Below are 24,646 nucleotides of genomic sequence, written 5' to 3'. Positions count from 1 at the left end.
GGGGAGGAGTGGGCACAGGCTTGGAGATTTCCAGGCAATTAGGCAGTTGCCAAATGGTTAGTGAATTAAAAGACATGCCTTAGAAGCCCAATCCCTGATGCTGCTTCCTATGTAAAATTATCTTGGATGTACCCAGTGGAGAGATCACCTATCAGTTCTAACCTTCCAAGGAAAGCATCTGTCCTCTAGCCAGCCTCCACCTACGCCACAGGATGCTGGGCACACCAGCCCAGGATGTGGTGGGCAGCTCAAGGGCACTGTCCAAGTGTGGTTCTGGGCCCCAACTCTGTAAACTCCTTCCGCCTTGACACACCACACAGCACGAGTAGCTACTATTTCTGAAGATGTGCGTCAGGAGTCATTATTCAACACACACGTCAGAGGGAAACGGGACATAAAAGGAAATTTATCTTTGGCAGCCCGAAGTGCATACTTCATCTTTATTCATATTGCTCATCTATTTTATCAGCTGCTGTTGCTGTTCTGACCAACTGGCACTTTACAGGAAATCCAGGCGTCAGAGAATGAATCATGTCCACAGTGGACACTGTCCAGAGTACTATAGGACACTCTGTCATGAGGTCATAGAAAGGATGCCCATTGATCAGTCTGTCAGGAGGGGCTTCTGCATTCAAGTTCAACCCCATGCAGCCAGACTCAGGCTGCTCCTTTCTCCACAGGACTCAGAGATCCCTCTCCCCCATTTCACTGGCTATTCTGAAGCCTCCTCACATAGCCTTCCAGGGCACTTCTGAGCCCTAATCCCTCTATGACCTGTGGTAGAGCCCCTACAGGGCCACCAACCTGGACTTGGCACCTGAGCAGTTCTTTATCTAGAGGCAAGAGAGGTCACTGGGATATCCTCAGGGCCAAACATCATTCCTGAAAAATGTTTATATTAACAGCCCTCCTCATATGGTTGAATAGGTTGTAAACTGCATAACCTTAGGTGGAGTCAATCAAAACAGATACTGAACCTAGATGTCCTTCAACAGATAAATGGATGAAGAAAATGTGGTGTATATGTATAAGATGGAATATTACTCAACTTTAAAGAAGAATGAAATTCTGGCATTTGCTGGTAAATGGATGGAGTTAGAGAATATCATGCTAAAGTGAAGTAAGCCAAGCCCAAAAAAAACCAAGGGCTGAATGTTTTCTCTAATATGTGGAAGCTAATTCACAATAAGCCAGGAGGGGGGATAGGGAAGAAAAGTTACTTTATATCACATAGAGGGGAGTGGAAGGAGGGGTATGGGGGAAGAAATGATAGTAGAGTGAAACAGACATTATTACCTCATGTACATGATTCTGCAATATGTATAATCATAAAAATGAGAGATTACACTCCATTTATGTATGATCTATCAAAATGTATAAATGCATTCTACTGTCATGTACAACAAATTAGAATAAAAAATTAATTAAAAAACAGATACTGCAGTGTTTTTTTCCCATTATAATACACATCGGGCAAATGAAAGAAAGGATGTTCTGACAAATCAGTGTATTACAACAATTTTAAGATAAGCAGAAGTAAAGGGCTTTGAGAAATCTGCACACCAACTTGTGAAGGCCAAATGAACCAGCTTCTCACCTTCTGCAGGCTCCTTGGGGCCACTGATGATTAAAAAAAAAAAAAAAAATCTCTGGTTGCAGGATTGTGGAAGCCTGGTCCCTGTCACAGCTTCATTACCCACATATTGTCAACCTTGCTCCCGGGCACTCTGTGGCTGCAGGGAGCAGGCACAGGTGCCTGTGAATGGTGCTTCATTCTTGTTCCTATTGTATTTCTGATCGAGACCCTCTTTCCTCTCCAGGCCCTCACAATCCAGCACCATGGTCCACTCACCATGCAGGGCTCAGAATTGCAACAGACAAAAAGCCTGTGAGGTAGCTTCCCATGGCCAGTCCAGAGCCCTTGGGGGAAGAGGCTCTGCCATCTTTCCCAAACTCCCCCTGCCTGGAGCTCTCTGCTTTTCCTCCCTGTTAGCCCACCCTGACACAGTGATACATGCACACAGGTGTGATGTTCTCCTCAGCACCTTTCCTCTGCTCTCCCTACCTGGGGCCCTTATTCGCCCCTTAGTTACCTGCCCACAGAAGGCCTTCCATAATGGGCTCTCTTGCCCACCCCTCATCTCACTGTCCATTAGTGGCACCTTTTCTCAGCGCCTGCATGTATCCTTCTTTGAATATTCTCAGATCTTCTACTTGGAATGACCTGCAGCTCTTGGGTTCCAAGATGGCTGCCAGGGTCATGCACAGGCCAGCATGGAGGATTTTAAGAAGGCTGGCCTGAGCACAAGGCAAGATGAACTCTGGTACTCCAGCACTTCTGGGTTGGACTACTACTACTTCTGGCTGTGGACACTGTGTGCCCCACATAGCTTTTGGGACAGAATGAATGACTGAGAGACACAGATTCTTTTTTTCATAAATAGAAAGGACAAAATCTGATTTCTTTTATCACTTACTATTCTTCACTCTGCTCAAAAGCATCAAAACATTTCAAACTTACTCCTGGTATTTATTTTCTTTCAAGTAATTCAAGTAATTTGGGAATTCTCCCAAATCACCACATCTACATTTCCCAGGTTCCAAGGTTCTGCCCTAGAAAGCCCCACCCATGGTGGCTTCCACCCAGGCCAGGCACCCTGAAGGTGCAGCAGATTCCCAGTCCACAGCCTTCCCTGATGAACTTCCTCTGCCCTTGGCCATTCAATCAACGTGTGGTAAGTGCTGGGCATTTAATTGCTGGTCCCACTTCTGCCTGTGTGATTTTAGAAAGTCACCGCTCCTCTTTGAATCTCAATTTCCCCATCTGCACAAAGATATGACCAATAAGCCTCTCATTTGCACACTTAATGCATGTCAAGGACTTCTTGAAACTGTCCTTCTTGGCTTTTGAAATTATAACAGTAAAACAATGGATCTGCTTGTAAAATAATGTGCATGTGTACACCAAAATAATAATAATAATAATAATAATTATTATTATTATTATTATTATCATGAGCAACTACCATGTGTCAGGAATGGATCAGGGGCTTTCATACATATTACTGCCATCAGGTTAACTTATCTCACTGCCTCATGCTAAAGGCAAGCAGAAAGAGGCTATACCACACAACAGAAGGTTCTGCTTCCATGAGTCATGCTGAGAACAGCAACCTCTGGGTTTGGGGAGGACTTCGATGAGGCCAGTGCTGTAGTGAAGCCCGGTCTCCATAAGCTTCGTGCCACCTCAAGAGCTGTCAGAGCTGTGCCCTCCTTGCATTCCCCACTTCCCCAGGGTTTAACATCTGCTATTTCAGCAGGCCTGGGCATCACAGCTCACCTGTCCTTTCTGGGTGCTGGGTGTCACCTCCTTCAGGAAGCTCTCCATGATCCTCTAGGTTAACCCTTCCCAACTTTCCTAGAAGTTCCAGTAAAGCCACTTGCCCCAGTGAGACCAGAAGTGAGTGGGCAGGGGCAGGAAAACTTCACTGTGACTCCAGTCCTGAGTTGGGAGAGACCTGGTGAATCAGGAGAAAGCTTCAGAGAAGAACAGGAAATTGAGGACCCCTGCTGGAGAAAGAAACAACAGCCAGTGATGCTCCAGGTCTCTAGGCCTCAGCCTAGCCTTCACTCCATTCACTTAGAAGGTGGTGGTGGGCTAGGGCACATCAATTCTGCAAAAATGCTGAGTACTGGGGACCATGAAGAGGCATATTATAGAATGGGTGAAATTGATCCTCCAGCCTTGAAGCGGGGCAAGACTCTAGAGGTCCCAAAATGTCACTGAGCCAAGAGGAGACCATGGCCCATGGGATGAGCCTTGAAAAGTCAGACACAGTCCTATGACTGAAATGGTCACCACCTGGACTTCAGCTCCTGGTCTCCAAGGCAAGCAGTAAGGTCAGCACCTGCTTCAACTAGCACAAAGATGAGCTCAGGTACGTAACACAATTTCTCTGAAACCCATTCCTGAAGAAGAATGCATTAAAGTACACATTCTCAATACCCTTCAATGTGTCTGAAAAACAGAATGCCAGACTCTCCCTGTCTGCATGCTGGGGATGAGGGTCCCATACCCACAAAGTGGTGTGAAAGGCCAGGAGGCTCCCACTCCCAAAAGCTGATCACTAACCTGGCCTCCCTCGCACCTCTCCCGTTAGCCAGCAAAGCCAACACTAAAAAACTGTAAGATTGCCAGTTTGTCTTAAACTTTGTTCTGGCCCTTCTAGACCCACCTTCACTCACAGGGAAGCTGAGTTCTGGCTATAGTGTTGGTCTGCTCCATGCCTGGTTCTAAGCACTATGCCTTCAACACATGACCTCCTGAGCCTCCTCATCCCTGACAGACCCACGAAGGAGAGGGAAACAAAGATGAGAAGGGTAAGATGGAAGACTGGTCTGGAGAGGCCTGGCAAAAGGTGACATTACTGCTCTCCACGTGCAGATGCTCTGGTCACACCTGTGCTTCCAGACAAAGGTGTGCATTCTTACCACAACCAAGCAGAAACCATTAGGTCCAATACTCCTCTTAACACCAAATCTTCCAGATAATGAATGGAAATGATTCTTCCTGGGCAGACCAATGGAAGAATCCAAAATCTAACTGATACATATTTTCTTTTTCTTTTTAATGACTCCAAAATTCACCTTCTGAATAAATCCATCGAAGTTGATAACAGAATCATCATTTTAACTTTCCATAAAGAACACAACTGCTTTAAAAATGACACTCTATCCAAAAGAAAAATAGAAAGTTAAGACTAATCCTCTAAAGCCAAAAAATATACACAAAATTCACTTGTAAGTTTCTTTGAAGGATTTTTTAGTCAAGGCCATTGTTTCAGCTCCTAATAAAATAAATTTCAAATATTTACAATTGCAAACAACCTAAATGTCTGTTTTCAGGAAAATATACATGGTGAAATGTGATTCCCCAGGGCTCCTGGGCTGAGGCTTGGAGTCTGAAACTTTGGCAAACTCTAGAAATGACTAGGTCCTTATGAAGCCATTAGCCAAGTCAGTCAGCAAGCAAACTTAATTATAAGGCTTATTACAGATCAGAGGGTGTTAATTTCTGAAAGGATCTGCTTCTAATAACCTCTTAAGTGAACTGCCTCTGTGTCTGATGGGTCCACAGGGTTAAAGAATTCTTATTTTCCCTACCAATTCAAATTATAGCAGAAATGCTCATCAAGGTAAACACAGCAAGTTTCACTCACGGCAAAATCTTCAATAAAAGAGGTTTCAAGCATCATGAACTGTAGGCAAGAGTCTAGTGAGTCTGCAAGGCTTTAACTTAAGACAGCTGTTATCCCCTTAACGCTAAGAAAGGACTCTTGGGTTCGCGTGCGGGCATAACAGAGGACAGTTATCCATATGGTGGGGGAGCATCCTCAAACCCAGACAGCCACTCCGGAGGGTCATGCAATAAGCAAAGCCAACATCACTGGAAGTTCTTGGGAAAGGTCCTTCTGGGCAAAACCACACTTCTGACGGCACCCCGGGGACATGCGGGCCCTGGGGGAATGGGGGCATCAGTCAGACCAGGGAAGAAAAGGTAGTTGGGTGAGCTAAGCACGACCACTCCTTCCCCCTTCTTTCCAGAAAGATCTGAATTGTATTTCGCTTCCTTTTTGCAGAGGTTAATCAAATGGCACAGCATGTCTCTAGCCGCAAATCCCTTTTCCAAAATGCGCCGGGTGTGAAGCCAGTGCGGAGCGCACGCTGGCAGGGTGCGGGGAGAGGGGTTCCCCGAGGTTCCCCGCGCTCCCCCACGCCGTGAGGGAGTGACATCAGAGACGCGCGTGGACTGATCATGCAGCAAAGCCTGGCGCCGGGAGTGCGTGCGTGAGCGGGGAGCCTGGCCGAAGCCGGGCGGCACTAACCCTTCTTAAATTTATTCAGGCAGCCGGAGCTGCAGAAGGAGCGCACGGAGGCCGTCTCCCAGCAGCCGCGTCCCTTCATCCCCGCGGCGGGGCGGCCTCCGAGTGGCCGGTCGCTACATGGTGCCTGGCCCGGGGGGCTCGCACAGACGCACACTCAGCTCGGCGGGCCTCCTGGCGGAGGCGGCGGGCACTCGCGGGTCCCAGCGCCGCGTTACCACAATGCACCACTGCCGCCCGGTGCACGAGCCCGTTAACTCTGTCGGCGCCGCGGGTGCCCAGCCGAACGCTAGCCGCAGCACGGACTCCCCTGATCTCTTCCCCTGAGAGCGCAGCCTGCTCCCCCATGCGACCCCGCGGGCACCCAGGGCGCTGAGTGTAGGGCGGGCTTTCCATTTTGACGTCACACTTGAACGCGAAAACCCGAGTAAAGGTGCCGCCCCCTGCAACAGCACACTTGGCTTGCTTTATTTTGAAGGGAAGTATGCCCTTTGAGATCCAGGGACACGTAGGAAATGGGGATGACCCGAGTTCTGACAAGAATTCCAGGAAATTGAGGGTACTCCTGGGACTTGGTCACTTTTTAACCTGCAGCGACGGTTGATGGTTGGATGCACCTGTGTCCAGCCACCTGCAGCCACCTGGCCTTCTTCCAGGAGTACTGCAACAAGCCAAGCCCTGAGGAACCAGGCTCCCAGGGCTTAAGGACTCTGGGGACATCTGTCTCTGATCAGACCTCTCTGAACACAGCCTCCCTGTCCAGCTGCCTGTAGGACTTCTCCATGTCTGATGGGCATCACAAACTCAATTGTCCAAATCTGAGTTCCCTGTGATCCCGAACTTTTGCTCCAGCTCTCTGCCCTGAGCTAGTGGCAGCACCATCCATCCTCCCAGTTGTTCAGGCCAGAAACCTTGGAGTCATCCTTGGCTCCTCTTAGAATCATGTTCACTTGGTCAGCACATCTTGAGAACTGTACCACCCAATACAGCCAGGATCACATTGTTCCTCACCACCCCACTGCTGCCCTGGAAGCCCACCACCCTCTCATCTTGCCTGTGTGTGGACTCTTTCAAATCCTTCCAGCAAATTTCCCTGTTCCCACTCTGGCTCCCCACCCTCCAAGCTCAGTACAACAGCCCTAGAGATGTTCAATGTTTCTCCCCCCTGCAGACTCAGTGTTCATATCCTCACAAACAGACTTCCATGATGTCACAACCTCATCCACCCATTCCCCTGCCCTCCCTCCGCTCCTGCACTTGATGTCCTGGCTTAAACACACAGTGGTTGCAAGGCAGTCCAAGCCCTGTGGGGGCTCCCACCACTTGGGATTTTATCCTGTCTTTCCCACTGAACTATATAATCTGAGTGCCAGGACTGGGTTTTACCATTGCTCCATCCCTAATAATGCCCTTTCCCATACTGCCATCTCACAGTGCAGAGCCAGTGGGATTTATCAAACATAATTTATTGAAACAGAATCCATTTTCATCAATTTAAAAGATTTTCAAGTGCACATCAGAACTCCTGTTTTAATGTCTAACAGACTTAGGGAAGGTGGTGCTGGGTCAATGATTCCTTCCAGGCTTTTGAAGCAACTGAGTACTGCTTCTATTTACAGAATTAATCCTTAGCAATTACGTGAGTGTACTGGACCAGGGGATATAAAGCATTAAACCATTCTGGTCGTTAGTTTTCTGGCTACAAAATGAAGAGCATAATAATGATGGAAATGGTTCCCAGAAATGAAGTGCTGACTGAACATCAAGCACTGGGCTGCATACTTCACTTACTTGATCCTCATAGAAGAGCCTTGTTAGGTAGGTTCCACCAACACCACCCCTGCCTTTTTTTTTTTTTTTTTTTTTTTTTTTTAAACAGATGAGGATACTAAGGCTCTTAGGGACAGTGATTTACCCCAGGTCATCAGGTTTGCCCAGGGAACCTGCTTGTTCTGAGAGGACACATTCTGAACCTTGCTCCGTGGGGTCTTTTAAGCATGTGCAACCAGAGGCCTCATAAAAAGAAGAAGAGGAAGAAGAAAAAGGAGCAGTGTTTTGAATGCTTTGAGAAAATGTTCACAAACATACAGGCAATTTTTTTTTAACATGAGGTTTCACCACATTGTCCAGGCTGAGCTCAAGAGGTCCTCCCACCTCAGCCTCTTAAATGGCTATGACTACAGGTGCATACCACTCTGCTCAGCAATCTTTTCAGGATTTGCATGTGCAGGAATAAACCCAATCCAAGATATTTAACCAGACATTATGACATCAGGGAATCTGAAAACTGAAGGAATCTATCTAATGCAGGTCTGTGTGCTCTGTCCTGAAAGCTGAGGGAGGGAAGGACAGAGGAGCTCAGTACTACATGCCCGGCTTCACAACTAGTGATTCCTGGCACCATCATCTCTACCCACTTACCACAGTGTACCTGACAAGTTAGGGAACAAAATCAGGAAAACAAGTGAAATAGTCAAGAAAAAAAATACCAAAGAATATCATGCAGTCCCACTATAACACACTTACATACACAAATTTCCCCTTTCTATATAATATTTTACACTGTAAGTCACATCAAAAAAATTATCAGAGTCTGCTTATGTAAAATACTTAAAAGTCTAAAGCTTAGTTGAACCAGCATCAAGAAGGATGCCAATGAGTCCTTCAAGAAGATATGTTAGCTGAAAAGAATTGACCAAGCAGCAAGGAAGGCAAAGAGAGCATAAGTTGATTTCTGGGTAGTTTCAACTGCTCTACCAGCTTCCCTGAGCCTGCATGTTCCCCTCCCTTCCTGTGTAGGTGAGGCTGAGCCCTAGAGCCTCTCCTGTACCCCATGTCTGCCCTCATGCATCCTGAGTGTTTCTTGAACAGCTCCAGGTGCTGGTCCCCAGTCACCCTCATTGTGACCTCCTAAAACTGAGTGCATCAACTCTGAGACCTTCCTGAGGTCTACTCACCACAAATACTCTGGCAACCCTAGAGGCAGCTGCAGCGCTCCCTCTTAGCTTCTATCTGACCCTAAATCAAGGGCAGCTGATCTGCTCAACTCAGTCTTTAGTTTCCTCTCCTGTCTGTAGTAGCCAGTTTCCTTGTCACATCCTACCTGGGCTCCTGCTGCTGCAAGAGCCTCCTCAGAAGCCAGGCTCCCCATTTCTGCTTGCTACCAGAGAACACTGTTAATTAGACTCTGTTTCCATTATGTTTCTTGTTTTGCTTAGTATTATGGTGCATGCATCTATTCAACTGAAATTCATATATCCATATCAGGGTGTGTGTGTGTGCGCGCGCGTGCGTGTGCACGCGCGCACATATCCATCATTCATTCCAATACTGGAAGCAACAGAGGAACAAATCCTGCGGGTATTGATGGAAATTCAAGAAAACGGCACAAGGCCTTTAGGGGCTACATGGCAGTGCAGTAAGAACCACAAGTACTTCTACACCTGCAGCCCAGTATGATGAAATGGATTCATCACAAGTGCACAAAGGGAAAGAAGCAAAACACTCGGTACTTACTGCCATTTGTTGCAAAACTCTAGAAGTAACTTAAGACTCCAACAGCAAGTGAATGGTTATTTCATCAACTTCATGGGATATCATGAAACCACTTGGACTTATATAGGTTATGCCTCTGCAGCAATAACTCAAAAACAAAGTGTTGAGAGGGGGAATAAAAAGGAAAATCACACAATGTTATTTTAATTGAGTGAAAATTATGCATGTACAGATATGCTAAAATAATAGAATCACAGGTGAATTTTCTCAAATCTGGGCTTTCAGAGTGCTCTGAGTTTCTTACTTTTCCAGGACACAGCATACCCTAATGGGATTCTTATTTATTTGTCCATCTCCCACACCAGACTGAACTCTTTGAGGGAAGAGACTATGATCTTTTCTCAGTATTCTCAGCCTCAAGGTGACCAGGAACATGGTAGGTGCACAAAGAATGAATGGGTACAGGAATGACTAGATCAACGAATTGACTGATAAAAGCAGCTTAATCACTCACCAAGAGCCCTGTTTGACCCAGTCAATCAAATCACATCACCCTCCTGTCTTCTCAAGCTACCACTGCTGCTGCCTGGAGCCTGCATTTCTGGTGCATACCCCCTTTTTCCTCTGCACCCCGTGCCCTAACCTTGATGCAGAGGTGAGAAGGGTTTGAGAGTATTGTGGGAGCAAGATCCAGTGTGGCTTCCTGACCCAAGTTGATCATAGCCCTCAACCACTGTGGGATTTGGGGATGTGTGTCACTCCCTCCAGGCCTCAGGTTCATCATTAATGAGGGCCTGGGACCCACCACAGAGAGGCATTGATCTGCTCCTTGTTGGTCTAGAGAATCAAGTTCTCCAAGGGTCTGTCAGACATGCATGTTTCCTGTGGGGCTAGCTCAAGTATGAAAGCTTTGGAAGCAGCAGTGTTCTAAGAATAGCCATGTATAGGTGCTGAATGCCATCCTCATTAATAAATGATCCTCCACTGAAGCCAAATAATTAATTCAAGAGTAACTTATGATAATGGGTTGCTAGACAATTAAAATAAGCTTCTGAGGGAAAAATTCAGTTTATTGTTGATTATTTAGATTAAAAAAAAATGGGAATGGGAGGGAGCACACCACTCAAGTCAGTTTGAAAAAAGAAAAAGCGAGGCTTGGTGCCTGGGCTGGATTCTGTCTACACATGCCCTCTGCTCTTAGGGGCAGCAGAGGAGGTGGAGGCTTTGTCCTGTGGAGAGCAAGGGGCTACATCAGAATCCTGTATATGCATTTGGAAGGGACTGCCTGCCTGTGGGTTTGGTCACCTGGAGGGGTCAGTCCCACCCAGCAGCTTAGAGGACACTGGCCTCTGCCCAGCCTCATTTGATATCCTAAGTCAATTGGTAACTAAAAGGCCTTTTGCTTGTTTGAGTCCTAGTATTACTTTCACCAAGAAATCCCTTAAGATAATCAAAGAGCAGGAATTCCTAAGGGATTATTGTTCATTTTTTTAGTCTTCAATTATTCCTTTTTTTTTTTTAAAGAAAATGACAACCAAAGGAATTGAAAATATAAATCTACTACAGAATGTTCCCCCTTCTTTGTTGTTTATTAAAGCAACACAAATTAACACCCCTGATGTAGCCTCTTAAAGTATACTAGAATGGTCAAAAGTATTTACTTATTTTTTTTTTAAAGTATTTACTTATTAACATCTAATACCAGTGAGATTACAGGGAAGCTCTCATGCTTACATACTGGTGGCATGGAACATCAGAATGCTTATTCCATAAAGGGATAGTTCATGTTGCTGCTGCTGCCCTTAATAATCTGACTCCTGAGAATTTCCCCTCAGAAAGCAATTCAGGAGAGGCAAAAAGCTTTCTGTACAAAGACATTCATGGCATCATTATCTAAAATAACACAAATGGGAAACTCAAGTGTTCAACAATTGACAGATAGTAGCTATCTCAAAACATTAGAGGACATTGACTCCATGGAATATTATACAGTCATTAAAATTATCATTATAAAGATAAAGTGTTAGCTATAACATGGGGTAATAAAGGCAGAGTATAGGGCTGGGGATATAACTCAGTTTGTAGCATGCTTGCCTTGCAGGCACAAGGCCCTGGGTTCAATCCCCAGCACCACACACACACATACACACACACACACACACACATAGACACACACACAAAAAGGCAGAGTATGAAGTACCATGCTTAATAGAATGACAAAGATGGGAAATATAAGCACATGTGAAAAGGGAAGGGGAAGGAATGTGCAAAAATCAAAAGCAGTTTTGTGAGGCTGTGAGATCAGTGAGCGATTTCCTATATTCCAAATATTCTTCCTATGCAATCGCTCCCATAGTAATGAAAAATATAACAAGGTACATTCAATCAATTGAATAATCATTTGAAACCCTCTCCCAAGGGGACAAAGGAAAAAGAAAAAGCGCCTGCAAGGAGTAAGTGCCCTGTTCAGGGAACATGAGTTCTGAGACCCCAGGAAGGTGGGCACATGGGTTAGCAACCAGGGAGCAGAAGTCAGGGGAGTGGGCCAAAACAGTTTTAACATCAGTCAGGCCCAGACCTCAGAGCCAAATGAATGAGCCTGAGCTCACATTTGCAGCCTGCTCCCCAGGTAACTTTAAGCAAGCACAGGAGCTCTCTCTGTTATGGTCTGAGCCTTATGTCCCCAAATTCCTATATTGAAGTCCAAACCCCCAGCACTTTACAAAGTGACTTTTGGAGACAATTAAGATAAAATAAAGACATAGAGGTCCTAATTCAGTATAACTGGTGTCCTTATAAGAAGGGAACTATTCCGTATTTTACTGTATCAATGTCAGAATCTTGGTTCTAATGTTATACTGTCACTTTTGGAGAAACTGGGAAAAGGGTACAGGGTGTCCCTATTCTTTTACAAATGTGTGTCCCTATTCTTTTACAAATCTATCAGTGTCAAAATAAAATGTTTAATGAAGAGAAAAAAGAAAAGGGGAGATTAGGATCTGCAAATATAGACTGAAGGACAACCATATGAGGATACAGCAAAGAAGTAGCTATCTGCAAGCCAAAAAGAGAGGCCTTAGAAGAAACCAAACCTGTTGATGGTTTGATCCTGGACTTCTAAGCTCCAGAAATGAGAGAAAAAATTTGTTGTTTAAGCTGCCCAGGCTGTGGTATTTTGTTATGGCCCCTGAACTAAGACACTTCCTTATGCAAAGCCATGAAGATGACATTGCCAATGCAGACAGACACTTGCCTAGGAAAAATGCCAGGCACCCCCAAATCACTGACCTAGACAAGGCATTCACTAGCAGAGTTAATCTCAATGTCCATCAAGGAATTAGTTTAACTGTGAAGTTCAGAATAACTATGAAGCCTGGTCAACCATAGCTTCTCTTCTGATGCTCATGGCTGCTGAAGTGAGGTTGGGCAGGACGGACAGCACTGCTATGTAGCTGGCAAAATGGAAGTTGAGGGGTTTTGTTCACAGTGAAAGAGCAATCAAAGACCAGAGAAGGGTAAAGAATGTAACATTTTTAGCCTCCAAGCTCCATCCCCCCACATTAAAAAATAAGCTCTGATGATAGATCTTACAACATAAACATTCCAAAATTCCACAGCACCTCAACCACCGTAAACAGTTAAAAGATAAGCAACAAAGAGAAAATTTTGCAAAATATATAAATAAAGGAGAATAATCAGAACTAGAATGAGCTTCCACAAATCAATAAAGACCCACAAGTATGCAAAGAATAAGATGACTCAGGTATGAATGTACAAATCACAAAGTGCATACAATCGGCCAAAAAGCAGATAAAAGTATTTTGTCTGAGGGGTAATAAGGAAATGTGAAACACAGCAAAAAAATGCATTTTTTTGTTTATCCATCAGAGTTAACAAAGTGAAAAGAACGACAGGATAATTTTGGTTGATAATCCACACACTGTTGGGAGATACATGTTTATACATTCTTTTTTGATTGACAATTTGATAGTGTCTGTTGATATTTATCATGTACATGTCTTTGCAATTTCACTCCTAGGAATCTTTCATATGGAAAAAAAAACACATGTAAAAAAAGGTTACTACAACACTCTAATAGTAATAAAATGTAAAGAACCTAATTGTCCATCCAGAGGGACATCACTAACTAAAATATACACTATGGAATTCTATGCCATTATTTTTAAAAGGAGATATAGGTCTATTTGTATCAACATCTGAGGGAAAAAGCAAGCTCCTTACTAATATGTACAATATGATCTCATTTAAATATGTGTATATATGTATGTGTGGGTATGCGTGTCCTTAAATGGCTTTGCAAAGATCTGGAAAAGCAATTTTAACAAATTGGTGTGCACGGCTCTTGGGAGGAAGGTAAGATGCAGGGAGGTGATGGAAGATGACTACATTTTATGTTATATATCATAGAATCATTTAGTTATTTTATTATCTTATGTTTCCTACCTGAATGTAATTTCTCAACAAATTATAATTGGAAGAGTGTGCCCAAATCAATTCCTGCTCATGATACCCTACAAAGGACTCTCTTTATCAGTGGATGGTCAGGCATAAAGGAAAGTATTTAATGGGTGAGTTTGGAGGCAGGAAGGCCCAGAAGTCACATCAGAGAAGCCACCACATCAGATCACACAGACCAACCTGGCATGCAGCAATCAGAGAGGGGCTGGATCATTTGGCGCACCCGTGGCACAATCCCCATGAGGCGGAGGAGCAGAGCCGCCCATGGTGACGGGCCCTGCAAAGAAGGGACACAGCTGCAACCAGATGTAGGGGGACAAAGAAGAGTTCAGGTACCTTTTATCAAATCATGCTGCAGGTCTCATCCCGCCCTCAGCTTCCTGGCTGCTGGCAGAAGCTCATGGACATAGGCACCAATAACCTTCAGAGTAATGGCTGTGAGTCAGGGATGAGCCCCAGGAGAGAAACCTATGGGGGTATTTAGGCATCTACCTGCATTCACTTTACCAGGTCTACTCTGGGCAGCATAGTCTGGAAAGGTGTTAGGAAAAGCGTCAGAAATAGAAAGAGGGTTTTGTAGGCAAGTGTAGACCGAAAACATAGGAAAAGATAAAATGACAGGTGCACTGTGGCTTAGAGTCATCCCTGAATCCAGTGGCACTATATGAAGCCTTGGGTCCTTCTTGTGGTAGGCCTGAGTTACACCAACCACCCCTCTTTTTTTTTTTTTGTGGTGCTGAGGATTGAACTCAGGGCCTTGTGCTTCAAGGCAAGCACCCTACCAACTGAGCTATATCCCCAGCCCCGAACCAACCACCCCTCTTTGAAACCCCGTACCCTGGTCCTTCTGCCACATACCCTCTGTCCTCCAAATCTCCTCTTGTCCCCACTACTACGCAATCCTCACCTCCATTCTCTTCCCATTTCATGCTGGGGCCCAAGTCATGGGGTCCATGACTGCAGCCCCAGGTCCCAACACTCTGTCAATGTTTCTCCATCAGTAGAAGTGAAGTCTTTCCCTCTAAGCTTCAGACCTCCATAGCCACTCAGATTCCATCCCCCACCCCCACTTATTTCCAACAGAACCCAACATCTCTCCTTTGCTCCTTCATGATAACCTTTCCCTCTCTGGACAATTCTTTGTCTCCAGGTACCAAACGGAACCCTGGGGGTCTGCTGATATGGTTTCTCCCTCTCCTTGAGCCCTTACATGGAATGAATCCCCAAAACCCTTCAAAATCATTTGCAAATCCACACCCTTTTTTCCAGCTACCCTCTCTTGTTCATTTCTGAGATCGCAGCTTCCACATTTACCCCTTCAGATCTGTCCTCCAGGGTATCACAGGGACAGTTTACTGAAAATATCATCTGCTCCCTGACATTTCCCTTCCATCACTCCCTCATACCAACAGTAGCCAAGTTCAACTTCAAACTCCTTTACAAACTATAGCCTACTGGGAGCTGGAGCTATGTGGGTCTTACCACTCCAGATTTTAGCCTTGACTCCACCCACTGCTCCCTCCCTTCCCCGCATGTGTTCACCTGGCCTGAGATGAACTGCCTCTCTTTCCTTGGCTGAGTTCTGCTACACTCTGAGCAGTGGGTGTGGGACTCCTCGCCCCCAAGAGAGCCTTAATGATAGTTGCCTCCCCAGCAAAGGTGGCATGGAAGGCTGCCTGGAGGAAGGGCCTTGCTTAGAGTTCTTGTCAGACTTTTCCACCTCTCTTGGTACACTTACCACACTGACTCATAAAGATAAGAACTGTCTCCCTGCAAAATGGTCAGCACCTTGAGGGCCAGGAAAAGGGTCAGAACTTATTGGATTTGTTTCCTAGGGCTGCCCATACCTGGGAGGTTTAAAACAACGGAAATTCATTCTCTCACAATTTTAGAGGCAAGAAATCCAAAATAAAGGTGTCAGTAGGGCCATGCTCCCTCCAAATGCTCTAGAAGAGGATCCTTCCTTGCCTGTTTGAGTTTCCAGTATCTCTAGGCATTCCTTGGCTTGTGACAATGTCATTCCAGTCTCTGCCTCCAACTTCCCATGGTCTTTGCCTCTCTCTCTTTCCTCACATGCTGTCTTCTTCTCTGTGTGTGTCTGAGTCCAAATTTCCCTCTTCTTATAAATAAACCAGTCATATTGCAATAGGGACTACCTGAATAACTTCAACTTGACTCCATCAGCAAATATTTTTTCCCCCAAATAAGGGCATATTCATAAGTACATGGGGTTGACTTCAACATATCTTTTGGGGTGTTAGGGACACAACTCAACCCACAGCATTCACTTTGGCATGACTGGTGCCCAGTACCATACCTGACACACAGCAAGGCTCAGATCTCTGTGAATGGCCAACTGAGCAAGAGTGATTGGGGTCTAGGCAGTGGGAGGAAAGCTCAGAGGAGGAAGGTGACTTAAATGAGGCAGCTCTGGAAATGCACCTGGTAGAGGTGGGGGTGGAAAGAAACACATTCAAGCAGGATAAGGAACACTAAATTGGGGAGGAAGGAAACCAGCTTCATGAGAAGCCTTGGCTCTGTGCCAAGAAGGCCTGCAGAAAGGTCCTCTAGTGGTTCCAAGGCATCTACCTTCATCCCAGAGGCAGTAGAGGGCCAAGGAAGCTTCATCAGTAGAGAGTTACAACAGCAGAATCTGTGTCCCTGAAAGATTAATCTACTTGGGGCCCACAGGGGCACTTCTCAAAGGGACCCCATGCAGGACAATGGTCAAGTACAAAATATTGCAAAAAGTCAGTGTATAATGAGCAACTGAATCAGGGCAGTGACAGCATGGCTTGAGGGAAGGAATAGAATCCAGAGAAAATGTGTGAGAAAAATAGATATGGTCTGGCCTCAGACAGCAAGGAAAGGAAGGAGTTCATGGGGCTGAAGTTCAGGGTGAGGGACAGAGGAAGGGGACCAGTAACTGAAATGGGGCCCAGGAAAGGGAGCATGGCAATGCATGGTTTAGCATCATGAATGCCACTCAATTTAAAAAGCAAGCTCCTGGGTACACTCATTAAGTAACCATCAAGGCGGGCTGTGTGTGCAAAGCAGCTATAAAAGATCCACACAGGCTTCGTAAATAATTCAAGTTTATGGGCAATAAGCATGTCTTTTTATATCAATGCCTGGTACCCAAGCTGTTAACAGCAGGCGGGATTACAGAAAGGTCTCAAGCCATGAGAAGTAGAAATTCAACTGAATAACATTTAAATGATCTCATCACCCCAGGAAATGGAAATCAATGTAGTCTGCAAATGGCAACCATGCACCAGCAGAAGCCAGATGGAGCTGCTTCCCAGGAAGGGACCTCAGGGACAGAGAGAACTGTCCATCTCAGTGGCATCTCAAGATCCCTGGACCAAGGAAGATTTTTCTGAGAGAGCCACAAGCAACATCCAGGATCTCCACAGAGATATTGTGGTGCAGAGACCATTAGGAGGGGCTCCTATCCTGTGGGGAGGAATAAAGACAATCCTTCTCCATGGATGAGTCATTTCTTCTCTGGATCTCAGACTCTTCATTCATATCAAGAAAGGTTTGGCTCAGTTGATTTCCAAGGGGTCTTCCACCTCTCAGTTCTGCTTACTGCTGTGGCTGCTCTCCCTACTGCTGCAATCCCATTGCAATCCCAAGTCCCATTCCTGGGCGGGGATAGGATGATCTGGCAGAACAAAAATGGAAGGTACCAGACACTAACTCCTTCCTATTGTGATTCTGCCTGACTGGCCCTAACATCTGCTTCTTCTTGTCTCCCAGTAATGGGGTGCTATCACCTTAATATGAGGATAGAGCACTGAATTTTGAGATTGGAGGTCAGGGTCACTATGGCCCTTTTCCATACTGCTGGAGAGGGAGAGAGGGAGAGACAGGAAAGGGGAGGGAGAGGGAGAGGGAGAAGGAGGGAGGGAGAGGAGAGAGGGAGAGAAAGAGAAATCAAGAGGGGCAGCAGCAACAAAACCTCCTTTGCCAGGAAGACTTGCCTGGAAGGGATTTCTCCGAATAGAGACCTGTTATAACCTTAGGCACTGAGGTTTCATCCCTCCTGGAAGAAATGGTACCTTTGTCTTTTTTGCCCAAGAATTGTTTCTACCTTGGGAATACCACCTCCAACAGGATCAGACTACCTGAAAATAAGCTGTTGTTTTTATGGTCCTCAAAGTTTGAGTATAAACATAAATTTGAGGGGATTTGGCTGAATACACTCATGTTCTTTTAATACTAGTGAAGGTAAATTATGGCAAGAGATTTAAAAATAACATTGAGCATCTACATGCCAATCCTATGCTAAGAGTTCACATGCCAGGCAGGTATTACTTTCTCCATTTTATGAATAAAAAAATTTGAGGCACAAGAAGGCTAAGTCATGGCATACAGTGAATGAGAGGTTGAAATTGGCATTCAAATCCAGGCGTCTCAATAAGCAAAGTTGAACCTCTTTTCATTCCATGACACTGCACAGTAGTTATCACCATCCCTAACTCTTGCTACTATTCTATCAGAAACTCAAGATCAATTGTTTTCCCCCAAAATAAAATGTATTATATTGCTAAATATTCATCATGGCACCTTCATTTTCTGCCTTGAGAAATCCAGACAGAGATTCTACTCATATTTCTCATGTACTTTTCCTAAATGACATAAAGGCAGGCTTGCATGTGCATACAACCAATTACAGGTATTCTGAACAAAGACTTGAACTGAACCTAGCACTAAGTATTACCCAGGGTCAACCCTCAAGTAATATCTTCTTCAGCTACAGAGGAGAAAATGAACCCATTTTAATTATTAAGGAGGTTTTAAGTTGCTCAGACTATGGATAAAAATAGGTAGCCTTATTACATTATAGGTGTGCAGCTTGCTAAAAATACACATATATCTCTCAACTTGATCTAGCTATGGAAAACTTTTTGCTACAAATGTAATTTTTAAAACAAATGACATGCAAAACTCAAATGCACTATTTTTCTAAAGCAAAAACAATGACCTACTGTTTTGCTGGCCTTCCATTATATTTTTGGACTTCATATTTTTTATAAACCAAGTCAGCAAGGATGTCAAAATATAGTCATGAGTCAGCCATCCTTCCAGACAATCACTCCCTAAAGGGGATCATTCATCTGGCCAAAATACAAAGTTCTTATACCATAGGTAAAAAATACTGGGGTGGAGAAAAGTGCTCAAGAATAATGTAAATAAAGTATCTGTCAGATATGCAGTTATTATACTTTCCTTGTTTGACCTTTGCTTTCTGTAGAACATTGATGAGAAACAAATGGTACCTGGGTAGTGGTCTGCTTTAAGAAACTAATGCTAACACACTCTTGGCATGTATTTCCAACAGTACTGCAGCACCACTGCAGCTCACACTGACCCTAAAACCAGCACATCATTTCTCATATTTCCACCTCGATTCCATTTCATTGGCACTGTCAGGCATCTGATGATCCAAGGCAGCTGCCCACCAGAGTCATTTCTGATGTACACAACTTAGGCTAGACAGACAGAACAAAACATACATCCCAGGCCTCCAGTTTTGAGTCTGTCAAGATTCAAAGCTTCATCTAAACCCACTAGGTTAGAACTGGCATCTCACAAGGATTGGAATTTAACAAACTAGTCCTCTATGGGACCTTGAAGGATGGTCCCACTACCTACATTCCACTCTTTCCATTCTGTCACCTTCCCAACACACCAAAATTCCTTTGTCTAGTCAGCAAAGCCCCCCAGAAGCCCACCCACCAAACTCTATGAGTTAAGAGGTCTATCTGTCTGACCTTGCCAGGTGATGGAGATGGGAACCGACTGCTGGTAGGATCGAAGACAGAGGTGACCCATCAAGTTTAAACACATCTCCCCCCTGCAGCAGATGGCTCAAGGCAGGAGGGGGCAGCTTTAAGAGCCAAGGAAGCCCAAGGCTCTCTGGCTGGGTAGTTGCCCAGTGTGACCCCAAACTGCTTACTCAGAGGCACAGGCAGGATGGAGAAGGGTTTTCCTGTAGCAGTCACCACTGGAGTTTAAAATCTCCTTTGCGTGCTGGGAACACACACACACACACACACACACACACACACACACACACGCACAAACGCAGGGAGTGCCTGCCCAGTATCCACTCCAGAGCACTTCTGCCTTAGTCCAGCTCACTTACAACAGCCAGGTGCATAGACATGACCCTTGCCCTTGAAGCCCTATCATGGCATCTCAGGTGCCTAAGGAGATAGGGAGATAGGGAAAAGGCATTACTTCTTGCTTGGAGCCCCAGTGAAGGCTGAAGCTTGCCCTCCTCTGCTAAAAGATGGCTGGCCTCTGTCAGGGCGGAATTCCAGTGATCGGGCTTACGAGGACCAGCCCCCCTGCACAGAGAGGGGAAGCTGTCACCCCTGTGACACCAGCCTGGGCAAACAGTCCTTCCTGTTGCTGAGCTGTGGGCTGTACTCAGGGCGAAAAGAACAACCATCCTGACTGTCCGACTTCTGGCTAAAACCCTTTGTCCCCTGGCTTGTGAGGACAGAGGGGCCTGCCCTTCATCCCAAGACTGGGGTTAGTGCAGGGGCGGACCTCTGAGTCCTCGGCTTCTTCAAGCTGCTCAAGATCAGGGCTGGAAAATTCTTTACAAAGGGGAAGGAAATCGAGATCTCATGCCCCAGGACCCATCTGCCCCATCCCTGCTCTGCCTGCCCCCACTCACCCCAGTAAGGGGCTCTCGAGTGTGGATGTAGGTCCGGCTCCGAGGCTGCGGGGGCTCTTGAAGCTGCCGCCGCCGCCTTCCCGCCACCGCGCTTTCAGTCCATCTCCGTGCAGTGCCAGCTGCCACTGCCGCGCCGAGCCGGGGAGAAGGAGGGCGGTCCTCGGATTGGGAGTGTGCGGCCCTGCGGCCGGGGTCCCGCCTCCCCGCCGCGGCCGCCGCTTCAGCACCGCGGACAGCGTCCAGCCCGCGCGCTCCCAGCGCAGCCACGCCAGTAGAGCCACTCTCCGCCAGCGGGTCCCTCAGCCTGAGAGCGGCAGGGGCGCGCCGCGTCGAGTCCTCATTCCTCCAGCTTCCTCCCCACCCACCGAAGGAGACCGCCTCCGCCCCCCAGGGCCCGGCTCCAAGAGCAAAGGGCGCCGCCAGAGGCCACCGGGTTGGTGACGAGAGGACCCGACGCGCCTCCACCAGACCTGTCCCAAGCAGGGATTAGTGTTTTCCCAATCTGCGGGCTAGACAAAGGCGAGCTTTCCGTGGCAGGACGCGGATGCTTAGTGGAAGGCGCAGTTCAGCGTCTTAAAATGTCCGAGCACGATCAGGAACCCGACCCGGGCCTAAGGGCGTTATCTTGATCCAATCAACGCCCGAGCGGGGCTGGCCCCTTCCCTGGGTCGAGCGCGGGGAGGGCCTATGGATGGCCTGTGGCTCGAGCCCTCATTTCTCCACTATCATATGTCCTGGTGTTGCAAGGAATTAACCAGTTAGCGAGTCTGTCTCGAGAACTCGAGGTGCAGGGGCCATCTCCACCTAGAATCACTTCCCTCCCATCCATCCACCCCCATCTTTGGTGACACAGAGTCAGTCAATAAACAGATGAGACTGCTGGAGCCTGGTGACATCACACAAAATCGCTTCTACGTTTTTTCATTTCTGTTCAGATCTCTTCTGCTGCTCCCTGTCTCCAGTCAGGAGAAGTCCCCGGCCGAGATGAGGGAGTCCTGGTTCTGACTTGGCCTCTGCAACAGACCAGCAACATGACCGAGTCCACTGTAGCATTAGTTTCTTCTCTGAGATGTTGGTGTGGAGTTTCCTCTGGTCAGAAGTCTGAAGTAACTCAATCTATCTAGGGAAATGCCCACTGTATGGCCTCCCTTAAGCCTTTCAGGAGTCCAAAGTCCACAGCTTTCTAGAGGAATGAGAAGACTCTACGTCTACTGAACTAAATTGGCAACTCCTGCCTAATTATTTTAAAAGCCTGCACAAGTTTTTCTGTCTCATCAATTCAAGTTCAAAGACATCTCAGTTTTTACCATTTGCGAAGCCCCATGCCCACGCCCCTTTGAAGGGGGGAAAACTGAATGGTATGAATTCAAGTTAGGATTCATAAATTCTGTCCAAGCAGGCTTAGGACCCTCTGCTCAAACGTTCACAAAAAGTGGGAAACTGAAAACATTCATGAAGAGCACAGATGGTACAGGAGTGGTAATCTGCCATTCAGGAAATATGGTGGGGTGCAGGGGCCCCTTCAATTTTCCCAACAGGGAGGAAGAATTACAATCCACATGTGGTGCCTTGGTGGAGGGAGAACACTACTTCTACTTGAAAATTACTTCCAAGAGCTGCTTTTCTCTCTATCTTTTTAAAAGTAATGTCCTGCCAAAACTTAGAAGGAACAAGTAAGTGTCCAGGTATACCAGGTTTTGTGAGTTTCCTGCTGCAATGGTCACAGGCATCAGAAGGGGGACAGGCCCAAGTGAACACTGGAGTATCAAGTCTGTCTAGCATGAATTTCTATTGACATGCCTACATTTGTATTGGAGACCCTAAAATATTCAAAATTTGGAACTAAATGAAACAAGCCAAGCCACATAACAAGATATTAAATTTCAGTTCAGTTATTTTCTGGTTTTGGAAAAACCTAAAAAATGGAACAAATACCACTGATTCTCACCCACAAAGGCTGGAGAGCCCCAGGCTCTTTCCTTCTCTTGCCCCACAGCTTGCACCCTTTCCTTTGACCTCCTTTCTACACACTCTTATCTTGATGGGCAGACCGTTACTACCACTGCTGCTGATAACTAAATAAACCATGCCCAACCTGCCAGGAATGCCCCTTTATCACAAATATTGCTGTTAATTCCAAACCAATTCACTTTCCATCCTCTCAGCCCAGATGTACTTTGTTATGAGCATATCCATGGTTTGTTTCCTCCTACTCCCTCACAATCAGTGCTTCCTTAGCCCACACATTCCTTCTTATCACAATGGGAACCTGGGCCCAGTCTTCCTCCTCTTTCCTTAATCCCCTATGGCAGCCTCCTCCCTAGGCCCTTGCCTCCCCTCTTCACCTACCCCAGAAAGTCTACAAGAGGTCTTATCTTCTACTTTTGTGGGAACCTGGCAGCTCTCAGCAAAGTGGGTTTAGTGCCACTGAAAGATGCCCAGTTCCAGCACAGGTCATATCAAGAATGACACAATTTAAAAATGCTTTGGGATTTATCTAATTGATATTTCTTATCACTACTACCCCCTTCTCACCCTGAATCCACACCTTGCCAAGCCAACCCTAGGAATGGCAGCCTAGTCAGGTCTGTGTTGCTGGTTAGCAGGGGAGAAAGAAGCTCTAGGTTTCTAGAAAATCCACAGAACAAGTTCCTTGCCAGTGGGTGCTAAAGTTAAATGGGCACTGAGAAGGTGTTCAGAATTATCTATTTTAATGACCCTTCCAACAGTTACAAACCAATGTTTGGGCCCTACTAATGCCTCGAAACACAGGTGCTGCCTGTGACTGCTCCACAGTAGTGGTGAGGGGGATTGGTGAGCTAAATTCATTTTCTGTTGAATGAAAAACACCTTTGTGACTTCCATCAAGGTAGTAACTGACATAACACTATTTCAGGAACAAAGAAGATTGCCAACCAGATTTTTGAGAGCATCAGATGTGAAGTCAGGCCTGGGATGATGTCCCAGCTCTGTCAGTACAAACAAAGGGAAAGTTCCTTTTTCTCTTTGGGCCTCAGATGCCATATCTCTAATAAAAAGACACTGGGTTAGCTAATTCCTGTAGCACCTTTGAGCTCTTAAAAACCCAATAGCTCCTCAGAAATAAATCTGTGCTTATGTGGTCAGATGATTTTTTTTTTCTGTGCTGGGGATTGAACCTAGGACCTTGTGCATACTAAGCAAGCACTTTACCACTGAACTATGCCTCCAGACCTCAAATGATTTTTGCTGACCATTCATGAGGAAAAGTCGGTCTTTTCAAGAAATGGAACTGGGGAAGTAGATAATCACATACTAAAGAATGAAGTTGGAACTTTAACCATATACAAAACTTAACTAAAAAATGAATCAAAGATCAAAATATAAGAGTTCAAACTTTAAAATGTTAGAAACAAAATAGGGCAAAAGCTTCATGACATTGGAACTAGCAATGATTTCTTAGATATGACACCAAAGACATAGATGACAAAAGAAAAAATGGGCAAAATAGACTTTACAAAAATTGAAAAGTTTGTGCTTCTAAGGACACTATCACAAAATAAAAAGAAAATCCATGAAATATAAGAAATACTCACCACTCTGATGAGGGATTAATATCCAGAATAGAGAATTAATAACAACAACAAACAACCTAATTTAAAAATGGGCAAGGAGCTGGGAGTATAGCTCAGTGATACAGTACTTGCGTAGCGTGTGCAAGGCCCTGGCTTCACCCCACAGCACTGCAAAACAACAACAACAAAAACAACAAGAAACATTCCTCTACTTCTCTAAAGAAGACATATAAAACTCACCAATAAGCACATGGAAAGATGCTCAATTTCACTAATCACTCAATAAATGCAAATAAAATCTCTTGATAAGATGATATCTCAGACCCTTTAGGATGGCTACTATCAAGAAACCAGACAACTGCAAGTGTTGGCAAGGACGTGGAGAATTCAGAACTCTTGTGTTGGAGGGAATATAAAAATGGTGCTGCTGCTGTGAAAAACAGTATGGTACATCCTCAACAAATTTAAAATAGAATTACTGTTATGACCCATCAATTCCACTTTGGGTATATATGCAAAAGAACTGAAAGTAGGGTCTTGAA

At 45.6% G+C, this 24,646-nt stretch overlaps 1 protein-coding gene across 6 annotated transcripts in view; it reads right to left on the bottom strand.

Moving 5' to 3' along the window:
• The window catches only part of OSBP2 (oxysterol binding protein 2), a 162,328-nt gene that overhangs the window by 66,554 nt on the left and 71,128 nt on the right, over positions 1 to 24,646 (bottom strand). Inside the window, exon 1 of one of the 6 annotated variants that reach the window (XM_079150945.1) lies at positions 20,551 to 20,903. The exons of 2 other annotated variants lie outside the window; for them this stretch is intronic. Coding sequence is in view for 1 of the 4 variants with exons in the window: in XM_079150942.1 (XP_079007068.1) it covers positions 5,886 to 5,964 (79 nt within the window). In the remaining 3 variants the exon portion in view is untranslated. Of the gene's footprint in view, positions 1 to 5,885; positions 6,812 to 19,636; positions 19,656 to 20,550; positions 20,904 to 24,646 lie in introns of those variants that run through there. 3 more of the 6 variants (XM_079150944.1, XM_079150943.1, XM_079150942.1) reach the window with 3 other exon arrangements.

Source organism: Sciurus vulgaris, assembly GCF_902686455.1.
Source record: "Sciurus vulgaris genome assembly, chromosome: 8".
NCBI classification, from domain to species: Eukaryota; Metazoa; Chordata; class Mammalia; order Rodentia; family Sciuridae; genus Sciurus; species Sciurus vulgaris.
Note: the sequence above shows the minus strand (reverse complement) of the source record. Positions and strands in the feature narration are given on the sequence as shown.